Source organism: Somniosus microcephalus, chromosome 14 (genome assembly GCF_052327205.1).
Source record: "Somniosus microcephalus isolate GS21.2 chromosome 14, FLI_Smic_1.0, whole genome shotgun sequence".
NCBI classification, from domain to species: domain Eukaryota; kingdom Metazoa; phylum Chordata; class Chondrichthyes; order Squaliformes; family Somniosidae; genus Somniosus; species Somniosus microcephalus.
The window spans coordinates 83944128-83968942 of record NC_141000.1 but is presented as its reverse complement, the minus strand read 5'-3'; the positions used below and the strand labels follow the sequence as shown (position 1 = coordinate 83968942).

Genomic DNA, 24815 nt, shown 5'->3' with positions numbered 1-24815 from the left:
AGGCTTAGTTTTTAATGTTTCGGCACATGCCAGTGCATGCCGAGTATGGTTATGCTGTTGGATTAGTAACCCAGAGGCCTGGACTATTGATCCGGAGACCCGAGTTAAAATCCCACCACGGCAGCTGTGGAATTTAAAATCAGTTAATTAAATAAATCTGGAATAAGCACCAGTAATGGTGACCATGAAATTACCGGATTGTTGTAAAAACCCATCTGATTAACTAATGTCCTTTAGGGAAGGAAATCTGCCATCTTTACTTGGTCTACATGTGACTCCAGACCCACAGCAATGTGGTTCACTCTTAACTGCCCTCTGAAATGGTCTAGCAATCCACTCAGATGTATAAGGCGGCTCACCACCACCTTCTCAAGGGCAGTTAGGGATGGCCAATCAATGCTGGCCTCGTCAATGACACCCGCATTCAGTGAATGAGTTTTAAAAAATGCAAATCTGTCCCAATTCAAGCTGATTGATCCCAATTACAACAGACTCATCTACATAGATGCCTGAATCTTTCCTGTATGCTGCATTTCACATTTTATAGACCGTGGTTTCATTTTCTCATATGGAGTCTTCCACAAAATAAAAATGAATAACTAGCTTTTCCTCAACCATGGAGGAAGTAATAATTTACCACAAACACCTTAAAATGAAACGGCAGAGTATTTGAAAAAGGCTCATGAATACTCCCCAAGATTATATTTTGTTTTTTATTCTAATAGGACCTACCTGGTCAGTACGGCACAGCTACTACCTAGCTTACAAAAAACAAAATACTGCGGATGCTGGAAATCTGAAATAAAAACAGAAAATGCTGGAAATACTCAGCAGGTCAGGCAGCATCTGTGGAGAGAGAAACAAAGTTAACGTTTCAGGTCGATGACCATTTGTCAGAACCTCATCTTTCTTGAAGGAGTTCTGACAAAGGGTCAGTGACCTGAAACGTTAACTCTGTTTCGCTCTGCACAGATGCTGCCTGACCTGCTGAGTATTTCCAGCATTACTACCTACTTTATCTAACTAAGCCATTAGGGGAGTCTCAAGATTACATTGAATTCAGGGTGGTTCAGACTTTGCAGCTGGCCTTCCAGGGCAGTGCATTCCACATTCGCATTACATTTCGTGTGAAATTATTCCTGGATTCCCTTTTACCTGGCTTAGCTTGAATACTAATACTATGTTCTTTGTTCTGGATTCCCCTACTGGAGGGAAGAGTCTGTGTCATTAACATAAAATTTGATAATGTTATGAAACTTACATCAATTGGTGTAATCCTAGCAATCCACCAGAAATTCCTAGTGAATATTACTCCAAGAATAACCAAAACCAGATCTTTTCCTTGCGGACAGACATTGTGGATATCTTGAGTGCACCATAGCTCTCATGGAACCATAGTTCCAAAAAATCTCTGCCCATTTTGAATTATGAAAGTTTGATTGGATGGGAATAAATTAGATGTCTACCTCCTGCCCCCCTGTCCCCAATCTTTAAAGCTTATCAGAATTCTTACAATCAGTTTTACATATGTGGTGTCCTCTTTTGCTAATTTTGTTCTCTCCCCTTATCTTTCTTGAAGGCAGTGACTATTAGATAGAGTATGGTTCTATTGGCAACACGCATTCTCCAGGACGTTGCCTAAATGGCCTTTCCTCATTTGAGCATAGGCAGAATAGGCTTGCTGTTCAACCTCATGGAGCATCACAGGCAAATCCAATTCTGTCCTTACCCAACATCCACACACGAGCATTTCCAACACAGATTACCGAGCAGCAATCAGGAGCAGGAGTCTGATGGATTTTTTACTCCCTTACCCAAGGGCACTTAAAGCAATTGTAGAGCCACATCAGCACAGTACAAACGGTGGCTCGTACCTGGGATCTTCAGCTACTCATTGCCGTAATCCGTAATCAGATCTAAAGAAGAATTTTTGCTTTGTTCGCTCAGGATGACTTTTGTGGGGCATTTGCATTGAGTATTGAGAGAATGTGAAATTACCTGAAGGTTTATGGGTAGACTGGAGGAGCTGTACCCGACAGGAACCACAAGAGAGGGAATTCCTGTCAAATTCGCAAGCTGCATATATCTGAAGAAAAAATCTATTAGCCAGTTAAAAGTAAGAATTCCCACAGCTAAGTAATGCGAATTTGATTATGCATTTCTTTTGTATATCTGTTCATGGTGTGTACGGTGGACTCTTACTTATTTTTCTTCTTGGTTGAATAACAACTTCAAGGCCCAGTATAAGTGAAATGCAATGTATAAATCACCATACACCATCAGAATAGTGCACATTTCCTACTGCAGTGTACAATGTCTGATTTGCACTCATGACATTCTGACTAATCCCTGGTCAGCTTGCAGTGGTACTAAGTAAAAGAAGATAAACATTTAGAATAAATTATCCACAGGTTACCATAACCAAATGAGATACATGCTATACTTTTGAATGAAATAAGTGAATAGGTGAAACTCTGGTTAATATTTTGGTGTACCCAAGGACTGCGTTTTTCCATTTATCATCCCCTTTAATATTATCAAACAAAGCGTGAGAGAGTGACAATTAAGGTCCTGCTGGGAACAAGGGCGTCAAAGGTGGAGGAATTGTTGAACAAATCAACAGATGCAGAGGTACCATGGTGAATGGCGCTCCAAAGACTAGGGAGTAGGAGCTCGTTAATGACTTGAAGGAAGAGTTTTTATTTCCAGGGGCAGATGCAGAAGGGTTGAAAGAGGATAGAGGGATGTGGGTAATGAAGGATACAAGGAAGTCAGAGATGGTCTGGGGGGTTTGCCACGGGTAGGAGAGTTTATATGGAGGGAGAGGTTTAGGGAGAGCAATAAATTCAGAGGACAGAGTGCAAGCAGAATTGAGTTGGAGATTGAAATCACTGTGGATGAGGAGTTGCTCAGTGCAGAGGCTGAAGGAGCAAATCTTAGCGAAAAAGTCCAAGAGGGGCGGTAGATATTGAGGATTTTAAAAGGAGAGGATGGAACAAGGTGAAGTACAAAAGGGGGAAATGGTGTCAGAGGAGTAGGGGAGAGACAAGGTGTGACCACACCACCACAGAATTTAGTAAGGTGGAGAAAAACTCATATTTTCAGCTTTCATTTAAGCACAGCCAACACACTACTTAATTGTAGAATCTGTAGAATTATTGGCAGATCAGGTCATGTTCCTATCTATATTACGGTTTTCATTTTGGTATCCTTTATCCAGAAGCCTAATCCGTTAATCCCTTATTCTTACCTTATTATACAGAACAAGGAACGAAGATCACTGCAACCTGTTTCAAAGTCGGAGGGTTCAGAAGGTGGAGCAGTGCATGGTATAGCTAGGGACATACATAAAAATACAAATATAAAAAATCATTAACAAAACTGCCTATAAGTTAACCAAATGAAGACTTTATGGCATAAAATCAGTGGCAAACTTGCTAAAACCACCTAAGTACCCATTTTTAACAAATCCATACCAATGACAAACAGATTTAAATGTCCCAAATTGCATGCAATGTTATTCTATGGTAATATCACGCACATAAACAAATTAGCTCCTTACTTGTGTGAGTGGCATTACCAATCCAGGACACTGTCAAAATGAAATCCCATACCTTAGATGTAATGCTGAAGCTCAGCAGCCATTTTATACTTCAAAACAACCCTCGCAGTAAACATTAAACACTATAGTTGTGATTGATTCCTGTGGCGTCTTTCTCATCGGACACATCACCCCCTCATTCCCTCTAATATGAACATAATATGTCAAGAGATCAGTCTCGAGTTCCAGCATTCTCGCACACTTTGAGGTTGCAGCAATCACAGCCTTCCCTCTACTGAACTGTGGTATCTGGAGGTGGCCATAGATGGAGACGGACACCGGTTAACTCCTTAACATGGTTTAATCAACACTTGCAGATAAAAGCTTCTGCCATGAGGCAGCAAAAACAAAGAGTACAACCAGTACAGATCAGACTTAACTCAGGAGAGCAATTGCCACAGCACCACCTGGTGGATCAGGTTACTCATAACCTCCCAGGTTACTACACTCCTCCCCCCTTAAGATTGCCGTATGCAATTCTTAAACAATAACCCTTACTAGGTACTACGTTTTAATTAACCAGTATGCTCTAACCATGGTTAACCCCTGACTAATTTAAACAGGTTTGTATAAGTCTTCCTGGTTGCTTGCGAATCCTTTGTGAACGTCTTAATTCCACTTGTGGTGGATTCTCAGATTCACTCGCACTTGAGATTGGAGTAGTCTCTGATGTTGGTTTTACTCTGTCCCACTGTGGCCTGGCAGTACCAGTGTCCACTGGCACCTTAAGCCGTGCTGGGTCCTGGAACAGCCTCCTCTATTGCCCTTTGTTCCATCTGAGGCAGTTCCCCCTGCTGCCGGCTGAAAAGCTGATCCACATGCCGACAAACCCCTCGACCATCCCCTAGTAACACGGAGTACGACACAGGTCCTGTAATGTCCTGGATTAGTCCTGGTATCCATTTAGGTCCATAACCGAAGTTCCGGGTGTACACAGAGTCCCCTATGGCGAAATGGCGAGCTTTAGTATGTTTGTCATGGTACGCTTTTTGGTTTGTTTGTTTTTTCTCAACCTTGCTTTTGAGATCTGGGTGTATCAGGTCTAACGTGCACCGCAACTTTCTCCCCATCATCAACTCAGCCGGAGAAAGCCCCGTGGTAGCTTGGGGTGTTATACAATAACTAAACAAGGCTCTATTGAGCTTGGTCTCCAGGGTGTCACCTGAGCTCTTCCTCATGAGCTCCTTAAAAGTCTGCATGGCTCGCTCGGCTGACCCATTTGAGGCTGGGTGATATGGAGCAGAGGTGACATGTGTGATTCCATTCCTTACCATGAATTCTTTGCTCCCTTCACTAACTAAACACTGTGCATTGTCGGATACAATCATTTCTGGAATACCATGCGTGCTGAAGCTGTTCCTGAGACAATTCAGTGTGGCATCAGTCGTTGCAGAGCTCACTGGATAAACGTCACTCCACTTTGAGTGAGCGTCAACCAGCACCAAAAACATTTTGCCCATAAAAAGGTCACGCATAGTCTATGTGAATTCTCCTCCAGGGTTTGCTGGGCCACTCCCAGGGATGGAGTGGTGCCCTGGCAGGTGCTTTCCTCTGTTCCTGACATATAGTGCATGACTTTACCTTTGACTCAATTTCAGCATCCAAGTTAGGCCACCATAGGTAGCTCCTAGCCAGTCCTTTCATTCTAGTCATTCCTGTGTGCGATTGATGCAACTGTTCCATCAAAGTAGAGCGTCCCCGCTCTGGGACTATGATGCGTGCTCCCCACAGCACACATCCATCTTGGACACTGAGCTCGTGCTGCCTCTGTCTGTACGGCGCAAACTCCGGTCCCTCACGGTGATCTGGCCAGCCTTTCAACACATACTCACGGACCCTTGACAGAACGGGGTCCTTGGCTGTCCAGCCCTGGATTTGCGCTGAAGTCATCAGGGGACTGATCTCCTGATCCAGCATCAGGACATGCTCCTCAGGGGAAGTACTGCAAGGAGATTTCGAGAGAGGGAGGCAGCTGAGAGCATCCGCGTTCCCGTTTTCCTTGCCGGCTCTGTACGTGATCACATATTCATAGGCTCTTAGTATTACTGCCCATCTCATTATTCTCTGTGATGCCATTTGAGGCACCGCTTTCATCTCATTCAATAAGCTAATAAGAGGCTTGTGGTCAGTACTGATTACAAACTTCCTCCCATATATGTACTTATGGAATTTCTTTACTCCAAATATAACGGCCAACCCCTCTTTATCAAGCTGTGAATAGTTCTTTTCCGCAGCTGTGAGCGTGCGTGAAACAAACCCGATGGGCCTTTCCGCTCCATCTGGCATGCGGTGGGCCAACACTGCCCCCACTGCATAGGGTGATGCGTCGCAGGACATTATCAGCTCCTTCTTCTCGTCGTAATGCACTAACACCCTGCTGGACTGAAGTAGCTCCTTTGACTGCTGAAACGCTTTCACTTGCTCTGGCCCCCAACGCCATGGCTCCTCCTTTCTCAGCAGTTTGTGCAGGGGTGCCAGCAGCATCGATAAGTTTGGAAGAAACCGGTTATAATAATTCAGGAGCCCTAGATAGGCTTTCAGTTCAGTCACTGAGGTGGGTGCCGGTGCATCCTGCACTGCCCGCACTTTCCCTGGTAATGGCTGGAGGCCTGTGGCATCCACCCGATGTCCCAGGAATGTAACTTCCTTCTCTATGAAACTACACTTACTCCATTTCAGGTGTAGCCCCGCCTCTTCCAGCCGCTGTAGCACTTTGTCCAGTGTTTTTACGTGATCCTGATAGATGATATTCTGCTAACAGGAAGTGACCAAGTACACGGCCACCTTTGAAATGCCCTGCAGAATGCCCTCCATAGTCCGTTGGAATATTGCTGGGCTAGAACTGACACCAAATGGTAACCTGGCATACGTGAACAGCCCCTTGTGCGTGTTCACCGTGACAAACTTTTTTGATTCTTCATCTAGCAATATCTGCTGATACGCATGACTCATGTCCAGTTTGCTGAATCTTTCTCCCCCAGCGAGCGATGTTAACATGTCCTCCATTCTCTTAATGGGGTACTGTTCCAGTGATGATACTCTGTTCACTGTTAACTTATAGTCACCACACACCCTTACTTTACCGTCGGGCTTCAATACCGGGACTATTGGTGCCGCCCAGTCTGAAAATTTCACTGGTTCTATTACTTTGTCCCTTAGCAGGCGATCTAGTTCCGCCTCAACCTTGGTTTTCATTGCAAAAGGTACCGACCTTGGTTTAAAGAAATGAGGCGTGGCATCACTGGCTACATGAATCTTGGCTGTGGCTCCCTTTAAGGTGCCCAGTTCGTCCTTGAACACTAACTCATGCTTCATCAGCACTTCTTGCAGTGCCTCTGTACTGTCCTCCATTTTATTCATTGCCTGCCAGTACACACTCAACTCACTGATCCACCCTCGCCCTAACAGGTTTGGCCCTGACCCTGCTACCACTACCACCTAAGCTCTTTGGTGACTCCTTTGTGTTCCACTTGTACTTCGGCCACCCCCAAAATGTCCACCTTCTGTCCTGTGTAGGTTTTGAGACTAATGGGGCATGTACCTAGCTCTGGTACTTTTGCTTCCCCCCATAGCTTGGTGTACTCAGTCTGCGACATTATGGTTACGCTACATCCGGTGTCAATCTCATTCAGTAAGCTAATAAGAGGCTTGTGGTCAGTACTGATTACAAACTTCCTCCCATATATGTACTTATGGAATTTCTTTACTCCAAATATAATGGCCAACCTCCTCAGTAGAAATGAAAACCTCCTCACTAGACTCTTCCTCCTCTTGTATGTAATTTGCCCACTTTGTGTACTTCTCCCTTCCCCCTTTAGCATGCTTTGCCCCTTTAGCACTGCTTCTCTCACTCACTGCCCTTTTACAGACTTTCTTTAAGTGCCCTATTTTTCCACAGTTGTGGCACTTTGTCTTTGCAAACCTGCAGTCCTTTGCATAATGGCTCGTCCCGCCACATCGGTAGCAATCCCCAACCCCGACTGGTGGACTTTTCGCGCCAGCTTCCATCTTGAAAACAGCTCCTCCCACTGGTTTACTCCATTTCTCCTTGCTCATACTGTTTAAGTCCTTAATGTCCTTGTTAGCCGTCTCCATGGCTTGTGCTTTTTTAAGTGCCGTCTCAAACGTTAATCCTTTTTCTGACAGCAACCTTTGCTGTATACTGTCGTCATTAACTCCGCATACTAGTCTGTCCCTTAGCATGACTGAGCGCATTTCCAAAATTACAGTCCTGTGCGAGCTTCCGAAGCTGCTCCACATACTCAGTAACGCTTTCTTCCGGCCTCCTAATCCTCGAATTGAATTTCCATCTCTGTACTATTTCACTAGGTTTCGGATTGAAATGATTCTTTAGTAGACTCACCAACTCGTCAAAAGATTTTTCTCCTGGCCGCTCCGGGCTCAGCAGATTCCTCATCCGTGTATAGGTTTGCGCTCCCACACAACTCAGTAAAATGGCCCTTTTCTTTTCAGCACTGTCCACCTCGTTTGCCATAAAGAAATGGCTCAGTATTTCAATATACTCCTCCCAAGACTGCGACTTGCTGTCAAAAGGTGCCACGGAGCCTACCGTTCCTGCCATCCTTGGAGTCCGGTCACTTCAGCCAAAAAATCAAACTCCGTTTCAACTCCCGCGGCCCAGCCTCGTGCTTTTCTGACTAGTTTGCTAACCAACCCGAGCACCTCTTCCGAATACTCCAAAACTCTTCCGTCCTTTATTCTCGTCGCCATATGTGGTATCTTGAGGTGGCCATAGATGGAGACAGACACCGGTTAACTCCTTAACATGGTTGAATCAACACTTGCACATAAAAGCTTCTGCCATGAGGCAGCAAAAACAAAGAGTACAACCAGTACAGATCAGACTTAACTCAGGAGAGCAATTGCCACAGCACCACCTGGTGGATCAGGTTACTCATAACCTCCCAGGTTCCTGCGGCGTCTTTCGCATCGGACACATCACCCCCTCATTCCCTCTAATATGAACATAATATGTCAAGAGATCAGTCTCGAGTTCCAGCATTCTCGCACACTTTGAGGTTGCAGCAATCACAACCTTCCCTCTACTGAACACAATGACAGCTTCGGAAATATAAAAGAATGTTTATTTTGTAATACAGGAGAAAACCATATTATAAAATACAAGGGTAATTTTGCGATTGACAGATTGCCTTGCGCTGAATTTTGGTGAATGGGGACCAAGAAATTAGGTGGTTATTTTTGGTCCTTTTATTCTTTCTTACTCAAGATTATTTCAGCTCTCATCTTAGATCAGTTTCATGGGCAAGTCCCAGTGCTCCATTACTTTGAAAGTGTCTATCCCAAACTTAAGATCTAGGTAAGACTGCAGAAATAGCTACAAAATAATAAACAGCCAAATCCTACCTGGTCTTAATTTTTGTGGTTATAATTTCTAAGGTCTCTGTTGTGTAGCGGGGAGTGCTAGTAAACAAGGGCCCTTGAGAATATCATTTAATTGTAGTGTAATTAGTGGCATTAATTTGATTTAATTTAAATTAATTAAAGGGCAAGTCATGGCAGCACAGCTCGGCCCCGTAGCATGCTCCTCCTGCACGTTGTGGGAAATCAGGGACACTTCCTGTGTCCCTAACGACCATGTGTGCAGGAACTGTATCCAGCTGCAGCTACTGGCAGACCGCATTGCGGCGCTGGAGCTGCGAATGGATACATACTGGAGCATTCGTGATGCTGAGGACGTCGTGGATATCACGTTTAATCAGTTGGTCATACCGCAGGTAAAGGCTGCACAGGCAGGAAGGGAATGGGTGACCACCAGGCAGAGTAGTAGGCACAGGCAGGTAGTGCAGGGGTCCCCTGTGGCCATTCCCCTCTCAAACAGATATACCGCATTGAATATTGTTGGGGAAGATGGCTTATCAGGGAAAGGCAGCAGCAGCCAACTTCCTCGCACCATGGGTGGTTCTGTTGCACAGAACGGGAGGAAAAAGAGGAGAGGTATAGTGATAGGGGATTCTATTGTAAGGGGAATAGATAGGCGTTTCTGCGGCCGCAAACAAAACTCCAGGATGGTATGTTGCCTCCCTGGTGCAAGGGTCAAGGATGTCTCGGAGCGGCTGCAGGGTATTCTGGAGGGGGAGGGTGAACGTGAACAGCCAGTTGTCGTGGTGCATATAGGTACCAACAATATAGGTAAAAACTGGGATGAGGTCCTAAAAGCTGAATATAGGGAGTTAGGAGATTAATTAAAAAATAGGACCTCAAAAGGTCGTAATCTCAGGATTGCTACCAGTGCCACATGCTAGTCAGAGTAGAAATAGAAGGATATTTCAGATGAATACGTGGCTAGAAGAATGGTGCAAGGGGGAGGGATTCAAATTCCTGGGACATTGGAACCGGTTCTGGGGGAGGTGGGACCAGTACAAACTGGACGGTTTGCACCTGGGCGGGACCGGGACCGATGTCCTAGGGGGAGTGTTTGTTAATGCTGTTGGGGAGGGTTTAAACTAAAATGGCAGGGGATTGGGAACCTATGCAGGAGACAGAGGAAAGGGAAACAAGGATAGAAACAAAAGGCAGGAAGGAGAAAAGCAAAAGTGGAAGGCAGAGAAATCAAGGGTGTAAATCAAACATGGCCACAGTAATTAATAATTCTAAAAGGTCTGAGTGTTAAAAAAAACAAGCTTGAAGGCTTTGTGTCTTAATGCGAGGAGCATTCGTAATAAGGTGGATGAATTAGCTGCGCAAATAGATGTAAACGGATATGATATAATTGGGATTACGGAGACATGGCTCCAGGGTGACCAAGGCTGGGAATTCAACATCCAAGGGTATTCAATATTCAGGAAACACAGGCAAAAAGGAAAAGCAGGTGGGGTAGCATTTCTGGTTAAAGAGATTAACACAACAATAAGGAAGGATATTAGCTCTGATGATGTGGAATCTGTATGGGTAGAGCTGAGAAATACCAAGGGGCAGAAAACGTTAGTGGGAGTTGTATACAGACACCCAAACGGTAATGCTGAGGTTGGGGATGGCATTAAATGGGAAATTAGAGATGCGTGCAATAAGGGCGCAGCAGTTATCATGGGCGACTTTAATCTATATATAGATTGGGCTAACCAAATTAGTAACAATACTGTGGAGGAGGAATTCCTAGAGTGTATACGGGATGGTTTCCTGGACCAAAATGTCAAGGAACCAACTGGAGATCAGGCCTTAGACTGGGTATTATGAAATGAGCAATCTTGTTGGGTGAGGCCCCTTGGGAAGCAGCGATCATAATATGATCGAATTCTTCATTAAGGTGGAGAGTGAAGTAGTTGACTCAGAGACTGGGGTCCTGAATTTAAATAAAGGAAACTACGATGGTATGAGGCGGGAGTTGGCTAGGATGAATTGGTGAATGTTACTTAAAAGGGTTAAAGGTGGATAGGCAATGGCAAACATTTAAAGATCGCATGGATGAACTACGTAATTTGTTCATCCCTGTTTGGCATAAAAGTAAAACAAAAAAGGTGACTCAACCGTGGCTAACAAGGGAAATTAGGGATAGCATAAGATCCAAGGAGAGAACATATAAATTGGCCAGAAAAAGCAGCAAACCGGAGGATTAGGAGTTTAGGATTCAGCAAAGGAGGATAAAGGGATTAATTAAGAGGGGGATAATAGAATATGAGTAAGCTTGCAGGGAACATAAAAACTGACTGTAAAAGCTTCTAGAGATATGTGAAGAGAAAAAGATTGGTGAAGTCAAGCGTAGGTCACTTGCAGTCAGAATCAGGAGAATTTATAATGGGGAACAAAGACATGGCAGACCAATTAAAAACATACTTTGGTTCTGTCTTCACAAAGGAGGACACAAATAACCTCCCAGAGATGTCGGGGAACATAGGGTCTAATGAGAGGGAGGAACTGAATGAAATCAGTATTTGTAGGGAAATGGTGTTAGGGAAATTGACGGGATTGAAGGCCGATAAATCCCCAGGGCCTGATAATCTACATCCTAGGGTACTTAAGGAAGTGGCCCTAGAAATAGTAGCTGCATTGCTGGTCATCTTCCAAAATTCTATAGAATCTGGAACAGTCCCCATGGATTGGAGGGTAGCTAATGTAACCCCACTATTTAAAAAAGGTGGTAGAGAGAAAACGGGGAATTATAGACCGGTAAGCCTGAACATCGGTAGTGGGGAAAATGCTAGAGTCCATTATAAAAGATGTAATAGCAGAGCACTTGGAAAACAGTGACAGGATCAGACAAAGTCAACCTGGCCCCTCAATACCTCCTCTCTGGTGAAGGTGGCCCAGCAGCGCCTATATTTCCTGAGGAGGCTGAAGGGATGTAACCTGTCGCCCCTGATCCTCTCTAACTTTTACCACTGCACAATAGAGAGCATCCTGACGAACTGTATCACAGTATGGTATGGCAGCTGTAGCCACTATGACCGGAAAGCCCTGCAGCGGGTAGTCAAAACTGCCCAATGCATTACCGGCACCCGGCTACCGACCATAGAGCACATATACCAGAAACGCTGTTTACGGCGGTCACGGTCCATCATCAAAGACCCTACCCACCCCAGCCACAGTCTGTTCGCCCTCCTGCCATCTGGGAGACGCTACAGATGCATTCGCACCCGTACGACCAGATTTAGGAACAGCTTCTTTCCCAGGGCTGTCATCCTACTGAACTCCACAAATAAACTCTAAAGCCTGCACATCTGCCAATGCACTTTATTATGGTTATGTTTATGTTAATGTATTACAAGCCAAATGTATGTTGAATGTTTAAATGTCTTAATCTAAATGTACACTCTCGGGAGCCGCAAGCCTACATTTCGTTGTACTGCACTTGTGCACTAACAATGACAATAAAAGATGATTTGATTTGATTTGATTTGAAAAGGTAAATCATGCTTGACTAATCGACCGGGATTTTCTGAGGATGTAACTGGTAGAATAGATAAGGGAGAACCAGTGGATGTAGTGTATTTGGACTTTCAGAAGGCTTTTGATAAGGTCCCACATAAGAGATTAGCGTGCAAAGTTAAAGCACATGGGATTGGGGGTAAGGTACTGACTTGGATAGAGAACTGGTTGGCAGACAGGAAGCAAAGAGTTGGAATAAACGGGTCTTTTTCCGAGTGGCGGGCTGTGACTAGTGGGGTAAAGGACCCCAGTTATTCACAATATAGATTAATTATCTAGACGAGGGAACCAGATGTAATATCTCTAAGTTTGCAGACAACACAAAGCTGGGTGGGCGTGTGTGCTGTGAGGAGGATGCAGAGAAACTCCAGTACGATTTGGACAGGTTGGGTGATTGGGCAGATGCATGGAAGATGCAGTATAACGTGGATAAATGCGAGGTTATCCACTTTGTTGGCAAAAACAGGAAGGCAGATTATTATCTGAACGGCAATAGATTGGGAGAAGGGAAAGTGCAACGAGGCCTGGGTGTCCTTGTGCACCAGTTGCTGAAGGTAAGCATGCAGGTACAGCAGGTGGTTAAGGCGGCAAATGGTATGTTGACCTTCATAGCGAGAGGATTCGAGTACAGGAGCAAGGATGTCTTACTGCAGTTGTACAGAGCCTTGGTGAGACCACACCTTGAGTATTGTGTGCAATTTTGGTCGCCTTATCTGAAGAGGGATGTTCTTGCCATGGAGGGAGTGCAGCAAAAATTCACCAGACTGATACCTGGGATGGCAGGAATTACGTATGGAGAGAGATCGGGTCGATTGGGCCTGTATTCGCTAGCGTTTAGAAAAATGAGAGGGGATCTCATTGAAACTTATACAATTCTAACAGGACTAGACAGACTAGATGCAGGAAGGCTGTTCCCGATGGCGGGGGAGTCCAGAACCAGGGGTCACAGTCTAAGGATAAGGGGTAAGCCATTTAGGACAGAGAGGAGGAGGACTTTCTTCACCCAGAGAGTGGTGAACCTGTGGAATTCTCCAGCACAGAAGGCAGTTGAGGCCAATTCATTAAATATATTCAAGAAAGAATTAGATATATTTCTTAAGGCTAAAGGGATCAAGGAATATGGGGAGAAAGCCGGGAATTAGGATGATCAGCCATGATCTCACTAAATAGCGGAACAGGCTCGAGGGGCTGAATGGCCTACTCCTGCTCCTACTATGTTGCTATGTAATTATTTTTAAGTTTCTTGAATTTATTTTATGCCTCCATAGGATCTCAGTCCAGTCATTGAAAGTGGCCAGACATCACAGCAGACCTCATTTTAGATTTAAATGTATGAATTTATTAAAAATAAGTTATATAACAGGGATATATTTGCAGTAGAATTCCTTTCACCCAAGAGGGAAATAATAAAAGGATTTCAACTCTAAGTAATAAGCTAAGTCTTTGTAAATAACTTTTAAATACACAGGCCAGAATTTTCTGTACCTGGGCGGGTCGGGTACGTGTGATCAGCGTGGTGGGTCGTGACCCTGTTGTTGCTTCCATCCCGCTGCAGAAAACAACTTGGCGATAATGGGGCCTATTAAGCCAGTCCTGCGTGTTACCCGGCCCTATTAAATGGTGCGGGTCTGATGACATCATCCATAACACGTTTTCAGCCGGTATTTTTAAAGGAGCCGTGGCACATTGCACTTGAAGGTTCATCTAGGAGTGTGCAGGCAGCACAGTGGAGGTTTTCATTGCTCCAAACAGTTGGAGATGACTGCACAGAGGTTCTCCGATGACTCCCTCCATATCCTTGTGGAGGGAGTCACAGCACACAGGGAGGCCCACTTCTCTACCAAAGGGCAGAAGAGACTTCCCCAGGAGACAGAGAGAGCCTGGCTCCAAAATGCAGAGGAGGTCAACAGCAGGGATGTTGTCAGGAAGAGCTGGGTGCAATGCCGCAAACGTTTCAATGATCTCATTAGATCGGGAAAGGTGAGTGCAAAGCCACACTCAACTTCATCCTGCTGTGCCGTTCATCACATCCCCATCACTCTCCCTTTCCAACCCTATTGCTGCACATCCTTACTCACACCAACATACCTTACACATCCATCCATCCCTCTCTCTCTCTCTACATGATCACTACCCTATCTTACTAACCCCCCCTCACACTCCGCCTCATCCTAATGCAATTATACTAACACACAAGAGCCCACTTGGCATTGCCACCCCAATCTATCATAGTCTCCTCTAAAGTTCTAACCCATCCATTCCTTACACTCATTCCATCACTCTCACTCAACCTTCTCCTCTTTTCCACCTTGCAGGAGAACAGAGTGCACAATAAGAGGGAGAGGGAGAGATCTGGAGGTGGGCCTCCATCATTTGCGAACCTCAACAGCAGAGGAGGATACGTGGGAGATCTCTGGAGTTGCCAAGCAGCTGGAGGTGGGAGATGGAGAGAGGGGGGCATCCCAGCAAGCTGGTGACAGAATTACATATCATACAGCTACATGGCATACACCAGCCACTGAATGGTCATTGACCTAATAAAGCTCACTACGCACTTGGTTTGAGCATAAAGCAAGGCTTTAATCAACTTGTTTCAGAACATGGAAGTCTAGTTGTATTTCACTAGCTCCTTGTCTTACAAAATGTCCCTGGGAAGCTGGGGCCCACACCAGAGTATTTATACTCCTTGGACGGCGCCACCAGCTGGCCGTCCAGCGTTATTTCATAAGTAGTTTCTTGATGATGAGATTTATAACAGTCATCATGTGCATAATGGTATGTGCACCCATTCTTCATATGACATATCCAACTCATCTCTTTACTCTCCCACAGGTCCATCAAGACCCCCCCCCCCCACCCCAACTGTCCAGGAGGAAGAGCAAGACAACTCCTCAGAGGAGCCGCCAGCCTCTAAGGGCGCACCATCACCAGACAGGAGTACACCCAGCACCAGCGCAGAGATGCACACTTCCTTGGGTCGAACGCGAGATCGCGTAGTGTTGTCACCGCGTCTGTCACAAATCAGCAAGAGCAGATGGTGGAGACAGGGACAGCAGTGGAGACTCCTGGCTGGAGGGCACAGGATGCTCCCAGCTGTGCTCAGCTGCATGCAGACGCTGAGCCTCAGGGGCCATCCAGAAAGAGGGCGATCCTGAAGGTGCAGGAGGCTCAGACAGGTTTTGCGACCGCGATGTCTGCAAATGTTCAGGGAATGGAGGAGTCCATTTCCAACATGAGCACCACCGTGTCGCAGACGATAGTGACTGTAGGCTCTTCCATGGATAGGATGGCCACCTGCATGGAGCAGCTAATGTGCCACTCACAGGCGCATATGCTATCTATGGAGATTAGAAGGCAGAGGCTTATAGACCTCCTGTCTAGGAGGGATGTCAGTGCAGACGTGGGTCCTCATGGGCCCAATGATGTGCAGCAAGGTGCTCTCCAGCAGGGAAGTGCGGGTGGCCCACAATAGGGATGATGGCGAGAGGGGAAGAGGGAAGTGGGTGCTCCTCTCAAAGCGCTTATACTTCTCCCCCATTGCCATCCCCTCAGTCAGAGTCCCAGGTGGCTCCTCGGACAGCGATGGCCGAGTCTGCCCCTGCACAGTCGCAGGAGGAGCAGAGTTTGCCGGGGCCATCACAGGCTCCAAAACCTAGAGGACGTCCGCCAAGAGTGTCTAAACAGCGGCAGCAGGGAAGTGAGCAGGCTGCCTCTACCTCTGCTGAAGCCACAGGGGTAGCACCTCGTAGAAGCATGCGGAAGAGAAAGGTGACACACAAGTAGATTCACCAGGGTAGTCACTTGGGTGTTTTAGTCAATGTTAATGGCAAGAATCTGTTAATGTATTGTCAACCATTAAAATCTTTATTTTCCTCACTTTCCCATCTTGGACATATTTGTGTGCACCTTTGGAAGTGGCTTAGTGAGTTGCACTGAATGGTGAGACATAACAGTACTTCCACCAATGGAATGGATTGGTCATTGTGGGGATGGTTTATGGTGTTGCTGTGGGGTGGTGCCATCCTGGCGCAGCATGTGACAGTGATATGGGTGTACAGCATAAAGTTAACTAAATCTGGCCATGATGACGGCATCCCTGGCCTCCCGGGCAGCAATGTGCTCGAGTGCTGATGCCCTCTGTCCTGCACAGCATCAGGTGATTGCAGAGAAGGTTGGTGGTGCTGCTGGTGTTGGGGCTCATCGTGGTCAGATTCGGAGGACCAAGGGGAGACAGTATAAACGGCACCCATGCTGATGGAATAGATGGCAGGTCAAGTAGAGATGAGGGAAACAATGTCACTGGTGCGAGGGGTTCTTCCAATGAGGGGACACTGGATGGAAACTTTGCTGGAAACACTGGCAGCCTTCAGAAAGTTAAATCTGTGCTGACAATGTAAGCAACAGCTTCTGCCTGAAGAAAGTGATCAGCTGTGAGGTTGGAGCTTTTATAGTATATTTGATGCGGTCAAGTAATCAGCTGGATCAATGGCCACTCAACTTCCGCCACAGGTTGACAGATGTGGTTCCCGAGCTGCGTGAATCCCGTGGCCGTGCAGGGAAATTTGGAATTTGGGGGGGGGGGGGGGGGGCGGAAAGTGTCTGACAACAAGCTTATAATGATTTCAATTAGGACGCCCGCCTCTGCTGGTCAGGTCGCAGCCGCAGGGAAAGGCACGTGGGAACGGGATGACGGCGGGTTCCCAACCCGCTCCGGCTTTTTTCAAATTTCCCACCCGACCCGCCTCCAATCGCGCCTGCACGGACCCCAGAAAATTCCAACCAGTGTTTCTGGTCTTATATTTCTTACTGTTGAGAGGCTGCTCCAATCTAAGCTTCAAACCAATTTTCCTCTTACGAGTTTCAAATTGAATGGTTCCTTTTCTCAAGCGGTCTCTTGAAGCCAATAAATGTAACATTTGCCTCTTTTTCATCACTGTAGATAGAACAGCTGCCTCCCAAACCTTTTCAAATTGATTCTTGGATTCAAGCAGAATAACTTCTTAAATATCCCAGGCAAGGTTACCAAAAATCTAGACCCAACATGTTTAAATTCTGCTTATTGGCATTATCTGAATTCAGTGAAGAACATGGTAAAGGCTGTGAGAATCGTCCCCCAAACATTTCAACCTTGTTTGAGTCTCTATCAGGATAGAAATCCTCCATTAAACCCTTTATATCTAACTCGATGGACAATGTGCAACAGCAATGCAAATTAGCACTTCTAAATTGGCAAGATTGGTTAAAGTTTATTTCAGGGAACTGAATCTATAGCATGTCAGACCCTACGCCAAGAGACAGATATGGTAAAATTCTTAACAATGTGATATAATATTGGATATTACAGGATCTGTTCAATTAATAACTTGTGAGCATAGCTTATAATATACTTTACAGGAACTGGATCACTGAAGGAGATGTCATTATGGCAGATCCACGGCCCAGGGAGAGAGCTCGCAGATACTGCGACCAAGCATTGGAGGCGTTGGTCTTCGCTGTGGAGAGACGGAGGGCGGTGCTCTACCCGGCAAGTGGCAAGAGGCCCTCGCTGCAAGTCTGCCGCACTTATGGAGGGAGGTAGCCCAGTGGGTCTCGGGCACCGCTGTGGTCCACAGGACCCATACACAGGGCAGGAAGAAATTTAACGACCTCACTCGGGTGGTCAGGGTGAGTCAATGCCTCAACAAATGCTACATACCACCGTCTGAACCACAGTCTGCACACACTGGCCAAAGCCCCCCACCCCCAGCATTCACCCACCAACAATCTCCACCTACCAACACTTACACCCACATCTCACCCCTTGCACACAATGATAGCTATTCAACTATGGCTGGTACATCTCCCAAACATATTGCTCCACACTCACTCACACACTTTCCTCTCTCTTGCAGGCCAAGGTCGCTCACAACAGGAGGGAGCAGGAGCGCACAGGCGGGGGAACAAACCGACACCAACCACTTTCTGAGCTGGAGGAAAGAGTGCTACAAATCATTGGGCGCCAGGTAGGCGGGCGCTGTGGCCACCGGCAACGCTGACCCCCTTGGGAACAACAACAGTATGTTCATTCGGACTCCTCCTTCTCACATCCCACTTCCCCCACAAGCCACTCCCACTTTCCAGCTAATCATGCTGTATTCATGCCTTTCTCTCTTCCTGACCCCTCCCCTCACCATAAAGGCACAAGAGTTGGGTTATGCTTTCAGATAATGAGCAAGCAGCTGAGCAGCCTGTCCAAGGGCACCATAGAGAGAGAGGTGAAGAAGAGGACGACGAAGAACACATTGCGTCACTGCATGTCTCACCCACAGACACCAGCTCAGATACTGGTACTACGCGTTCTTTAGAGGCTAGTATAGTAGTGGGATCTGCACAAGTTGAGGCACCGGGGATGAGTGGGCTGCAGCAAGGCCAGGGGGAAAGGGTAGCTCGGGAGTCAGCTGCCCGGAGGGCAAATTCGCACGTTGCACAAGACTCAGGTGAGGACCTCGATGGGGAGGCTTTAAGGAGAAGGGTGATGGACATGCATACGGAGATGATCGGTGCAATGGCAAGGGTGCCCGAGAGTCTCTCGGCAATGAGAAGGAGTTTGGAGGAGTCCGTCTCCAACATTGCACAGAGCTCTGTGCACACCATGGAGCCCATCATTTGCAGTCTGCAAAGGATGCTGGATACCCAGAGAGACCATGGCTACCCAGACCTCATGCCACGTGTGATGGGTGATCTGGCAGCTCCCATTGCAGCACAGGCAGAAGCCACGCAATGTCTTCGTGCTGTAATGCAGTATATGCTTGGTGCCATTGATTCTCCGACTGCTCTCATGCAGTCTCAGCTTGATGCCACGCAAGCTCTGACTGCTGCCATCATGGCCGAGTCGACCACCGTCCACCAGGGCTTTCACTGTGGCTGCAGGCCAGCAATCTGTGCTCCAGCCGATTGATAGTGATGCTGAGGTGCTGCCCCGGGGGAGTAGCAGTGGATCAGTAAGCTACTGTCCTCTCTCAGGATGACAGCATTCCTGCTCCCACCACTGCCACTCCGCCATTGCCTTTGTCGCTGCTGGTCACCCAGCCAGCCCAGACTGCTGCCGCCTATGCGGAGGTGTTGCGGTCTACAGCCAGGCCTTCCAGGCCCAGAGCTGGTCGAGGGCGCCCTGCAAGGCCATCTGAAGTTCCCCGCACGGACACTTCGCAGCCTTCCACCCACCGTGCTGCAGACACTAGGCCAACACTTTGTAGGAGCACTAGAGTCATAACGGCACAGAAGGAGGCCATTCGGCCCATCGAGTCCATGCTGGCTCTCTGCAGAGCAATCCAGTCAATCCTATTCCCCCACTCTATCTCCGTAGCCCTGCAAGTTTATTTCCCGCAAGTGCTTATCCAGTCTCCCCTTGAAAACATTGAGTGTCTCTGCTTCCACCACTTCCGTCGGCAGCGAGTTCCAGGTCCTCACCACTCGCTGCGTAAAAAAGTATTTCCTCAAATCCCCCCTGAATCTCTTGCCCAAAACCTTAAATCTGTGTCCCCTAGTCCTTGTACCAGGGGGCAAAATAGACAAAGGCACTGTAACGAGGGTCACGAACGGACTGCACAAAAGTGAACAGCTAATATTGTTGTTGTAAGTATGTGTTCACTGATTACTGATAAATTTATTAATTGGCTTGGGATGATTTTTGTGGTGTCTCTCATTTCAGCTTTGCGCTGTGATATGGCCTGTGACAGGGATGGAATGTGGTGAGCAAAGGGGATCTGGGTTTTCATGATTGGAACCGCAGTCTGATGAGACGGTCACGGAACGCCCTTCCAGAAGGCCGACTGAGTGGCTGCCTCCTCCCTTGCTCCTGTTCTTCCTCCTGAGGTGGTCCCGCAATCTCTGGTGGCAAGGGCTGGGCTCTCATGATGGCAAAGTTGTGGAGCATGCAGCGGACCACGATGAAATGGGACACGCGCTTAGCCGAGTACTGGAGGGCTCCTCCCGAGCGGTCAAGGCAGTGGAACCGTTGCTTGAGCACCCCGATGGTCTGCTCGATGATGTTCCTGGTGGCAGCATGGCTTTCATTATATGAGTGCTGATCAGGAGTGTTGGGGTTGCAGAGGGGAGTCATGAGCCAGGTGGAGAGCGGATAGCCCTCGTCTCTGAGATGTTCACTATATCTTCTGCTGCAGACTGGAAGGAACCGCTGGCGAAGAAATTGAGGGTGACGGTGACCTTGACTGCCACTGAGAGAGCTGTGGTCGACCTGATCTGAGGCTTGAGGTCTAGTTGCAGGAGGTGGCAGAGTTCAGTAACCACATCCTTGCTGAGGCGGAGCCTTCTAATACACTGCTCCTCGCTTAATTGGAGGTAGGAGAAGTGCTCTCGGAATACACTCGGAGGGAAAGGCCTTCTGTTGATGGCCCTCCTCCTCCCTCTGGCTACATCTTGCAATCTTTCTCGCTGCCTCCGCAGTAGATCCTGGAGGGCGAGGTTGACTGCCAGTACAGCCCCCCATTAATGTAACGATGGTTAGCACTTTGAAATTTTGTCAGAATAAATGCAACAAATTTCTAGTAGCCACAACACTCCTGATATTAAAGAACCTTTAAATGACTGAATTAAACTCTTGCACAATGACTGACAAGTAAGCAGTGAAACAGCACTAACCCGACAGCTGTGACTGATCCCTTTAAATAGTGCCCCTGGAGCCGCCATCCGCTTGCTTCATGCCTCCTCTTCCTGTTGTTGTCAGGGGGAGGCACTAAGGTAGGATCAATTTGGCAGATCGGGCGCTGAGTGAGTGTTGCACACTCACTGACGTCACGATCTGCCTGGTGCTAAAGCCCCAGGTGCTAACTGTTACCGACGGTGCTAAGGGGTGACCAAATTTGCTGTGTGGCACTGGTTTCGCCTTGCCCGCGTTACTTCATTAGCGCCCCCACCAGGCGCTAACGGGAGGTACTAAGCAACTGAATTTCTCCCCCTAAGATCAATTAGCATCCACATCTTAAGATATATGCAAATTAACAAGAACATTGATTTAAACTTTACTTGTGGTCTCCGCGGCTTCAATGCTATATACCTAAGTTGCCCATGAAGGCAAAAAGCTTAGACATTCTTGGATTAGAGAATCTATATTAAAATGATCTGCGCATACTTCATTTAATCTATTGTTTAGTTTGACACTGCGTTGGACAAAAGTATAGCCTTACCTGGTGTGATGATGCATTGCACGTCATTGAAGATTTCTTTCAGGAACTGCATAGTCCGTGATCGTTGACGATTAGCCTGCGAGGAAGTGCAAGATACAAGAAGAAAATGGCAGTTTAAGAGTCTGTCTTTTACTGAAGGGAAAGATGCACATTTGGGCTCATCAGAAAGCAGCAGAGCAAGACAATTGGAATAGGCGTGGAGAGATGTAAACAGAGAACACACCCGATTATCCTTATACCAAATTTCAAACACACCCTGAAATATTATTCTCTGGTGTTATAGCTGCACTGTGAGATTCCCAAATGGATGTCAGGTTGTGAGCATTTTTAAATATGAAGTTACATCTCCTGGGAGCTGTCCAGAGATTGGTTAAGCGCTTTTCACTTCATCGCCAGTAAAGAGAATAATGGACTTTCTTTGCTGTAGTACATGTACCTCCAAGTCAGCCAATCAAGGACCAGCACTGACAACAGAAATGAGACAGTGAACACTCACAACTACCTAGGTAAGGGAAGCTGCTTGGCTGCGAGCAGCTCCTAGGAGAAATATTGTGGGGGGGGGGGGGGTCGCGCAAAGAGGCACAATTAGGGATTTAAAGACAAACTACTTTTTTTTGCAAGAGAGACTGATATTTATGAATGGTTACATACCTGTATGTAATCAAGGCTTGTGAATGAAGAAGCAAGAGCTAAAGTTGCACGAGTATCTAGATTCTGTAAGAGAAAAAAATATTGACGGTACAGTTTAAGATAAAACGTGCTTTGCAGTCAGCTGCAAAGTAAGGTAAAATGGGTATTGCAGCTATGACAGGCACATGCGGGTAAGAAACTAATAAAGAGCTGTAATACCTTCCAAGTGTTAACAACAGAGAGACAGATATGGGGCAAGAGATATCGTACCATGTTGGTGTTCCGATATGTAATGACAAGATCTAAATTTGTACATGCAACTTCCCATTAGGCAAGCACCAAAGCTACCAGGAGGAAAAACAAGAAAAACTCTCAGGCAGAGAATAAAGTTACAAAAAAATACAATTATCATTCATCTTTTTGCCTGTCAGCTATCCTACTTCGAACAGTTTTATTATGTTTAGTTTTGTAACCAGTAGAAACATTGTTAAAGGCAACCAGATGATCGTAATCTCATATTGACAACACATACTCAGGATTCTCTGCCTTGCTTTAGGACTGGGAAGTGTTAGGCAATTAATTCTATGATGCAAAACACAGAGGCCTAGAAATTGAGTGGGCTTAGCGCCCATTTTGCGGCGCTAGAGGGCATTGCGCTGGACTTACAGCCGGTTTTGAAATTGACTAGGGCCCAACATCGGCGTTACACCGGTAGCGCTGCGCCGGCACCGATGACGTCATCGGTGTGCGCAGCGTCCCGGTTGCCGTGGTGACGGGCCCCAGCGCCGAAATTCAGTTGCGGCCACCTCGCCCGTGGCAGCCGCAACTAAGACTCTGGCAACAGAGTCTTGCACGACTTTGCGCCGGCGCATAAAGGTGGAGCGGCGGCCGGCCGCTTTCCCGCCGGCCGCCTGCCCGCACCTCCCTCCCCGGACTCCCCCCCCCCCCCCGCGGAACAGATGCTTCTCGGCTGCGAGCCCGGCACTTCCCCGAGGTGCCGGGCTCATTTTTGTGGCGATTTAACCGGCCAGCGGGTGGGTGCAGGCAGCTCCTCCTTAACTGAAGGAGGAGGCCTGCACTTCCCGAGCCTGCCGCACCGCATCGGGCGCCGCAGCGCCGGAATAGCGCCGCAATGCGGCGCGTAGCGCCAGTTTTCAGGCGCAAACAGCCTTCAGTAGCGCCGGCAGCCGTTTGGGCGCGGCGCTACTGAATCTTTGGCGCGCACAGCGCGACTTAGCACCGGCGCTAAATTTCCGGCGTTAAGCCCCGGCGCAGCGCAAACTCAATTTCTAGGCCAGAGTGTCAAGATGTACTATAAAAATAATCAGACTATCTATCCTGCTCTCATTTGTTCAATTTTTAAAGGAAAACATTAAAGATAAAATATATTATAATCACTTACAATTTATGCCTGTAACACATTTCAGTGACAATTGAGATACAGAATCTATCGTGTCTACTTTTCTTAGAAACCCAATGAAAATTGATCAAATTTGCAGATGTTACAAAACCAAGAGGGGCAGTGGAATCAGCAGAAGTAAAAATTAGAGAATGAGTTGGACAAAATAGGAGAACAGTCCCAGATGAAATATAGACAAGTGTAAAGTATTACACGTAGGAAGGGAAAATGGGCAACTTGCATACTCCATGAATGATGCTGAACTGGCCAAGATAAAGTTGAAAAGCAGGAAGGAGCCTTGGTAGACTCAATACTCAACATGTCCAACCATTGCAGAGGAACAATCAACAAAGGCAACAGAATGCTGAACTGCATAACCAAATCAGTAGAATAAAGTCAGAGGAAGTCATGATCAAACTGTACAGAGCTCTGATCAGACCAAAACCTTGAGCACTGGTGTCCAGTTCTGTTCACTGATACTCAGAGATTCTTTCAAGCATTGGAATCAGCTCAAAGAGTCACAAAACTGTTCCCTAATTTTACAGCTCTAATCTACGAGGAAAGACTGGAGAAACTCGGGCTTCTCATTCTTGACAGCAGCAGCACTGAGCTGATCAAATAGACGTACAAGGTTGTAAGTAGTATGGAAAAGGTAAATCCAGAAAATTACTTTCAATTGAGAGTGTAAGATAAGGGGCCACAAGTTCAAACTAGTAAATGACAAAATTTAGGACTGATATTAGGACATTTTTCTACACTCAAAAAAAAAAAATTAACAAATGGAATGAACTCCTAGATGTTACAAACACTGTTTTGAATTTAAGTGCCTGTGGACGGCCTCAGCATCATCGGCCTCATGGCGGGGATCGGAGGCCTGGCCAGGGGTGGGGGTGGGGAGGAGGAGGTGATCGGCGGCCTCGTGAGGGGTTCTCCGATCGTGGGGGGGGGGGTGGGTTAGGCAGGGACCCTGGATACAGGAGGTAGGTATAAAGCCACTTACCTCCTGGATGTAGCAGGCCCCCGCCTCGGTTTAACAAACACTGGCACCATTAAAAAACCAATTTGGCTGGAATTTTCTCCAGGGGGGCAGGGGGCC

The 24815-nt window shown here is 46.9% G+C and overlaps 1 protein-coding gene across 6 annotated transcripts in view; it reads right to left on the bottom strand.

The window, feature by feature from the left end:
* Positions 1-24815, bottom strand: part of LOC147107633 (uncharacterized) — a 69944-nt gene that overhangs the window by 3271 nt on the left and 41858 nt on the right. The window contains exons 16-20 of one of the 6 annotated variants that reach the window (XR_015080842.1): positions 22342-22404; positions 21691-21766; positions 3251-3335; positions 2203-2369; positions 1999-2086 (exon numbers count right to left, since the gene is read on the bottom strand). Coding sequence is in view for 4 of the 6 variants with exons in the window: in XM_086006830.1 (XP_085862956.1) it covers positions 1999-2099; positions 3251-3335; positions 21691-21766; positions 22342-22404 (325 nt within the window). In the remaining 2 variants the exon portion in view is untranslated. Of the gene's footprint in view, positions 1-1998; positions 2370-3250; positions 3336-21690; positions 21767-22341; positions 22405-24815 lie in introns of those variants that run through there. The other 5 variants (XR_015080843.1, XM_086006830.1, XM_086006829.1 and 2 more) reach the window with 5 other exon arrangements.